The sequence below is a fragment of the Sinocyclocheilus rhinocerous genome, unplaced genomic scaffold (genome assembly GCF_001515625.1).
Source record: "Sinocyclocheilus rhinocerous isolate Xijiao unplaced genomic scaffold, SAMN03320098_v1.1 scaffold1110, whole genome shotgun sequence".
NCBI lineage: Eukaryota > Metazoa > Chordata > Actinopteri > Cypriniformes > Cyprinidae > Sinocyclocheilus > Sinocyclocheilus rhinocerous.
In genome coordinates, this window is record NW_015653168.1 from 1292155 (window position 1) to 1299868 (window position 7714).

General features: G+C 36.0%; 1 protein-coding gene across 1 annotated transcript in view; it reads right to left on the reverse strand.

The window, feature by feature from the left end:
• LOC107715589 (chromodomain-helicase-DNA-binding protein 2-like) overlaps positions 1 to 7714 on the reverse strand; it is a 57763-nt gene that overhangs the window by 21175 nt on the left and 28874 nt on the right. The window contains 12 exon segments of the mRNA XM_016521727.1: positions 1210 to 1387; positions 1466 to 1565; positions 1654 to 1832; positions 1941 to 2057; positions 2392 to 2529; positions 2658 to 2774; positions 3037 to 3159; positions 3268 to 3418; positions 4921 to 5011; positions 5107 to 5246; positions 6138 to 6179; positions 6263 to 6432. Coding sequence (XP_016377213.1) covers positions 1210 to 1387; positions 1466 to 1565; positions 1654 to 1832; positions 1941 to 2057; positions 2392 to 2529; positions 2658 to 2774; positions 3037 to 3159; positions 3268 to 3418; positions 4921 to 5011; positions 5107 to 5246; positions 6138 to 6179; positions 6263 to 6432 — 1546 coding nt within the window.

Below are 7714 nucleotides of genomic sequence, written 5' to 3' on the forward strand. Positions count from 1 at the left end.
TATATATATATATATATATATATAAATATTATTATTTTTTATTTTGTTTCAGAAATACTGTTATTTACATTTTTCTGCTGAATACATTCTGGTGAATATTTTTTTCTGGTAAATATTCCTTAAAAAATGTTTTAATTATTATCATTAGTAGTAATACTATCATTACATTAAGTAATATATTTGTCACAGTTTCTTCAAGTTAATAAAACTTTTATTTTGACGGGTTGCTATGAAGACCTTCAAGTTTCTGATTGTATATGATATGACTATAGTAGGGTGACCATACGTGCCATTTTCCCAGGACGCGTCCTGGCCAGGATTTGTTTTGGCTTTGTTTTCCTGTTTTCATGCTTGCTGAAGGTAATGATCGAAAAGTAGTTTGACCAATAACATGCAAGCATTGTACATAATAGACCAATCATGGCGTGTGAGAAGGTGGGATCTACGGTCAAAGCGATGCAATTACGCATACATATTAGGTGTGTTCGACTTAAAAACAGCACGGCTCAGACCGATCAGTGTTTGACATCAAAGTACCTCGAGAGCGTTTCGAAAGCATAACCGTCTGTATGGTACTTTGATGTCATACACCGATCGGTCTGCACACGCAAACAAAGCCAAAACCTAGATATTTTAGGCAATATAGAAATCCTGGCCAGGACGCGTCCTGGGAAAATGGCACGTATGGTCACCCTAGACTATAGTTTTTCCTCAAAAGAAATGGAAAAATCCTCATGAAGTGGCTCTCAGAGCATGTGTTCATGTACTCATATATTGAGGCAGCAGAGGCTGAAAACACTGAACGTCACACACTTTAGTATGTGTAGTAAACAAAACCACGCGTCTGCGTTGTTCATTCACAGAGACACGCAGAACATGCAGGATTCACATTTAAATAGTTTTTTTGCGGCTTAATATTCACAGACACTAGTCCATATCGTGTTTTGATTTAACTGTACTGACCTACTTTTGATTTATCCATCCAAAATTTGGCAAATTCCGTGACATTTCGTGTTATACAGTAAATTCCATTTTTATGACTTGATTCCGCAATTCCGTCCGCGTTTTCCACATCACGGAAATCATAGGGTCCTAGTTAAATAGTACTACAGCACAATGTGAGTGCAATAAGCTGTGTTTGTTTTTCTGATCTGATAGAGCGTTTGGACCCCAAAACGGTGACACTTGATGGATTGTTTCAGCTCTCACCGTCATTAGGAAAGTGCCTTTTATTGGGGTGGTTGTACTCTCTGTGGTGGGCGTGAGTGGGAGGTCCAGGTGGATGGTTGACTGCAGGATGGGTACCTGTAGAGTCCCGACTAGATCCAGACGGTTCTGGTCTGAAGGGTTTTTTCTTGGCAGGATCATCTTTCTTCTTTTGCCCTTTCTGTAAGAGGAGCAAGTGAGTAAGTGGTACATGAGGAGAACAATGTCATTGAGAACTGTGAATTTAAGATATGCTTACCTCTTCTTCCTGGGAGCGCTTCTTTTGAGCCATCTTATACAGCTTGTGCAGTTTCCGGGCACCAAACTCAGTAAATTTAGAAACAAAAATCCAGAGGTTTCTGACAAATGAAAAAAGCGGGGTTGAATATACTGTCCAAATATAATGGGAACTCTTGAAATCGGATGTGTAATGTGTAGTTGAGATACCTGCGCCAGGTCTTGACGTGCTCTGGGTCACTGTACGATTTAAGGCACTCTGTGATGCGGTCTCCGATCTTTAGCAGGCAGGTACGAGTGTGCTGCAGCTGCTCCTGCACTGACAGCTCCTCGTCTGGCTTATCCAACTGCTTCAGAGCCTTCTTCACCGGCCTCATCCGCTCCTTACACTGCATACACATTACACATTATCAACATACTTCTGTGTACATTACAATTATACATCACGCCTAGTAAAGGGAAGATTGAAATGAAGAAATGAGAATTTTAACACTCACAATGCTGAATGTTTCCTGGTCCAGCTCATCATCTTCCTCTCCAATTGGTACAGGCTCACTTCCTGCAGTGATGTGCACAGGGCCTTGAGCTTTCTTCCCTTTTCCTCCTGGTTTGGCCTGAAAATGTGAGAAGTTGAGAAGCACACGGACACATGATATAACTTTATTATGTACAGATTTAGTCTAATCCAGCTTGGTTTAAAAAAAATAATCTAATTCTCAAAAACAGACAAACTAATACTTTTAATATTTATAATACAGAGAATTGAATTATAACAGCAATATAATTTAGGTCTAAATCATGAGTTTGAGTCAACCCGTTGATCTAAGAAACTAACAACCATAGTGTGCACAGGATGACAGTGAAACATAATACTTAAGTCCAAGTTTCTAAAGGAAATGTTCTCATGCTGAAACATAATACTGCAGACTCTGATGCCATATAAAATACCTTCTCTTTTTTGGACTTGGAACGCTTTTTGTCTTTGTCCCCCTCCTTCTCTTTTTTAGGAGTTCCTGTTTTTTCTTTGTTCTCTTTGTTATCCTTTTTCTGTTTCTTCTTTGTGGGTGTTTTTTCAGCTCCATCGTCCTGGAAAATGAGAGAATTGTAAATATGCAGCCTAACTGGTTAGTGCTGTGGATTCTATGTCTTTATATCGCTACTTTAACAAATCTGTTTCTTTATATAGGTGATACGATGCAATAAAAGTAACATACCTTCACCTCTCCCTCTTCTGACGGGTTGTCGGAGAGACGAGGAGAGGTGATTTCATTGACCAGATCATTGTTAGGGGCCTTGTTCTTCATTCGAGGTTTCCTCTTTCTGGGTTTGGTCTGGGAGGTGGGAAGATACAAAGAATGAAATTGTCATTAAATATATTGTCTGAAACTGATCTTTAGTACATGATAAGACCACCTATTTTTCAAAATGCCTTTGCTAACGCATTTTTGCTTAAAGCTGCTGGCCCAAAACTGTGTATGGCCACCACAAAGTTATCTAATCCTTACCACCACTTTACAATATCATATTGTCCTCCAAACCAATAGGTGTCGCAAGTCTAAAAACCTGCAAACCTGAAAAACCCACAATCCTTACCTCATCTCCCGTTTTAGCAGCATCTTGGCTTTCTTGCTCCTTCTTCAGCATCTTAAGCAAGTAGTCTGCTCGCATCTGTAACTGCTTTGCCTGAGGTTTCTTTTTAGGGTCATCTAGGAGAATCTACAAATAAAGACAACAGGACATTTGAGGTCAGGTAAGGCAAACTTGCACATTGTTGATGCTGCTTATTTAACTGTGAGCAAGCAGTAATTTGACTTAATAATGTACCTTCTCAGAAAGTTTGAGATCAGTATCGGTCTTGATCAGGTCCCAGTTGCCGTAGCCGTGTTCATAGATACCCAGTAACAGCTGTGTGTCATCATGAATATCCCAGTCTACGTCAAAGTGTGGAGTCTTCACCCGACAGGTCAGCTGAAATCTAGCCAAATGGAAAACTTCACTGACTCTTTTCAGTCTCATTTTATTCCTTATTTATAAAAGGATCAGTGTTAAGAAAACGTCATAATCAAATGCTTTAAAAATGCATTAGATGCAATTAGAATTGAAATTGGCTGTGTATCATAAAAAGAGGAATTTGACAGAAAATTTAAAGTGACACAACAGAGAAAATCCATTAGTCCATTAGATTGTGATTTTATTTTAAGTATGCCCATTTTTTTCAACTGTTTATATATTTTCAATACAGTCACAATTTACCACATTATGTTCAGACAACTTTATACATTTTGGCAGACAAATTTAAGTCTATAAACACTGTCAACAAAATCTATTGATTATATAATATTGAGTAATTCTTTGATAACTGATTATATATATTAGACTTGTGCCGGTATTCGGTAATGAGATATATCACGGTAATGAATATGCACGATATTGTTATCGTGGGCACTTCTAAATACCGTGAATAATTATATATTACAAATTATTCAGAATTTTGAATGCATTTTAAGAATACTTTTCCCATAAACTGGTCAAAATGCACAACACCGCTGTATGCTGTGTGAAAGACACTGCACTCTGATGTAAACAAGTGCGGACGTGAAGCACATGGCGGAACATGTGAGAGATTATTATTTCTGCAGTTTAGCGCCATCTGCTGTCAGAGAGTGAAAGTGCGCTTTCATCCAGAGCGTCTCTCACATGTTCCGCCATGTGCTTCACTTCCGCTTGTTTACATCAGAGTGCGCAGTGTCTTTCACACAGCATACAGCGGTGTTGTGCACTTTCACTCTCTGACAGCAGATGGCGCTAAACTGCAGAAATAATAATAATAATAATAATAATAATAATACTGCACATTTACATTTTTCTCTTAAATAAATTCTGGTAAATAACATTTGTGGTAAATACTCCTTTAAAAAGTGTTTTTTGATTATAATTATATTATTAGTAGACTAGAACACATGGATATGTTGTCATTCTTACACTATAATACTGAACTTTGATTTCAGTGAAAATAAAAATAGTCGTTAGTGGCAGCCCTAATATATATATATATATATATATATACTGTATATGTTGTATGCATTTAAAATGTACTAAGTCAAATAATTATAATACTGAAATCTAAATGATTAAAAGCTACATATAGTGCAGCTATCAGATTTTTTTCTAATTCTACTTCCTTAAATTGGATTCCTTAAATTCTAGATTCTGTTTTATACCTCAATTCAACGGCCTCAATTAAACTGGGGTTTAAAAGACATTCTCAAATAAATTTTGAATGGTGCACCACCCTGGAATGGATATTTATTTGGACTGAAACTGAACTGACTGAAACTGAAGTTCCCCAATAAACCCATCAAATCATATTCAAGTGGCTTGATTAAATCTCCACCCAGCAACTCAGCAACTGTAGCAACTCAACTATGTACTATATTATGAAAAATAATCTACAATATAGCTTTCATTAGGACTCACTTGTTCCTTTCAGCAGGATTTGATGACACAGCTTTGACCTGAACTCCAGAGATCTTTATGTTAATGCCTCGTCTTTTCCCCGGGCCTTTAGCTGCAACAAAGAAATAATACAAATTAAAGATGATTAAAAAAAAAAAGGAAATTAATCACTCTTTTGACTTAGCACTGCTATTAACATTCACACACCTTCCACAGGGTTTTCTTTCATGTGCTCCTCATGCTCCTGCACTGCAGTCACACAGGTGTTGTGCACCAGTTCCCCGAGTCTCTTCAGGTCTGCAATGGACTTATCCACCAGCTCAGAGTCACGGGCAATCGCCTCCAACCTGTACAAAACACCATATCCAGTTCAGTACTACTTTTAATTGGACTACATGTTGTTGCTGTTAATTTAAAAACTATTAAAAATGTTTTCTGTTAATTGAAATAAAGCTGAATTAAAATAGAAATATTAGATGAAAAACATAAACAGGTCAACAATTCTAATTTTTTATTTTATTTTAAGTTGAAGTACTAAAAACTAAAACTGAAATGTAAATGAAAGCGAAATAAAAAATATTATAAAAGCCAAAACTCAAAAAAAATGACAAAATCAGTAAGTATAGCAATGAAATATAAATCAAAATATTAATAAATATTATAATAGTATATAAATAATACTAACATAACATTGTTCAGTACTGCTTCTCACTGGACTACATCATTAAAAAAAGAGAACTAAAAACATCACTAATTATTAAAGACATGGTTCACCCAAAATTTGTTTACTAATATTAGCATTATTTACTTGCAAACCCATATGCTGTCATTTCTTCATTACTGTTATTTTTTTTAATTTATTTATTACTGTGAGAAGAGATAATGCCAACCCTCAGACAACATACAAAACTACCAAATTATATTGCTATAAGTTTGATCGCAACATATAATCATTGCTGTTAATAGTGTTCACCGTCTGTTTGATTACATGACATTAAGGCCCAATTCCAATTCTATTTTATACCCCTTCCCCCCTTGAAACAGAGTGTCAAGGGCTAGGGGTGAAAATATTCCCCTAAGAATTGGGACACCACTACTATGCCGTCAAAAATAAACTTGAATTGAACTCAACTAAATATTACTGTACTTTTCATTTCAGGGTGACCTATTCCTTTAAATAGAATACAAAATTTGGAATTGCAACAAAAAATATCATTTCTGATCATAGCATTTCTTACCTCTCAAGCGGAGCTCCAAATTTCTTGTATGCTTTTATAAACCTACAATAAATAGACCATTAAGTAAATGAAATGTTTACAGCAAAGCCCTCTTAAATTAGTAAGTGGATGTTAAGTTATATTACCTGCGGATCTCTGCGTCAGTAAATCCCTCCACATTGTTTTTGCGAGCTCTCGGCCTGCCTCTTCGCTTGGGCCGTTTGTCATCCTCACTATCATCTGTTTCACTGTCTGAAGCTGAGGATCTGTGCTTCAGTTTGGATCCCACGTCACTGTCACTGTCATTGGCCTGCGCCTAAAATCACCACAATACACCTTTTTAAAAATGCGCTATGGACATAGCCTTGCAGAATGTATTTTTCTTGAATTCTCTCCATTAGTGTTAATTTTGTCAGCTATTTTCACTTTAGTCTTAGTCCCGGGCTAAAATGTCCTTGTTAGTTTTTATCATATTTAGTCAACCTTATCCTATTTAGTTTTAGTCAAGTTTTAGTCGACTAAAAGTCTCAACATTTTAGTCTAGTTTTAGTCCAAGAAAACTTGACATTTTAGCAATAAGATTATTATTAATCAACCATACAGCAGTATTCATTTTGGCAGCCATTTTTAATTTAGTCTTAGTCTTACTCAAATGATAGGATGATTCTAAGGGCCCACGCACTTTTGGGGCCCCCAGAGATTGGTTTTATTAGTAGTAACAGTAGTAGTAGTAGTAATGTAATAGAAATTATAAATGTATCTACCAAAGAGTTAGAAAATCTACAAATTTGCACTCTGATTACATAGAGCAGGAAGCACGTGAGGTTGTCATGGCAACCAGATACACTGCACGCAAATTATTATTTAATTATTTTTGCCACCATTTGCCACACTAAACTTAGCAACACGTTGAAAATAATACACAATAAACATGTCTGTCAAAACGATCTCAAAGGAGGCTTTTATTAAGCAAATCAAGGGGTGAATTACTCATCCATTGTTTAAAAAAATAATAAATACTTTGGATGGGTTTCCACAGGCAGAATACAGCTGTTAAGCTAATAGTCACATTTAGCTGAGTAAGATCATGATTGAGAAATGTTGGATACTGCTGGAAATGCTGGTGTTATGGGGTATCCTATTTATTATTTTAGGATTTTTTTGTTTGCCCCAGTGAAGCATTTCTATTAATATAACTGATTAAGTAGTCAAACTCATTCCATATCAGCAGAATAGTGTGGTACAGAAAGTCTATGTCCATAAAACAGGTTCTGAATGAATTATGTTACTGATACCTAATGGCCAAAAGCAATAGCAAAAGTAATAGGTCAATATTATTAAATTGCAGACAAAGATTTTGAATTGCTAGGCTGGCTTGTACACTGTATTGCCAAAAGTATTGGGACACCCCCTTCTAATGAACAGGGTTGACTACTTTAGTAATTTCTATTTTTTAGTTAAAAAAAAAAGCATATAATGTTATTCTAGGGAATTGTGTGCTTCTAATTTTATACCAATAGTTTGAACAGGACCCTTTTCTATTCTAACACAACAATGCCTCTGTGTATAAGGCAAGGTTCAAAAAGAAATGATTGATT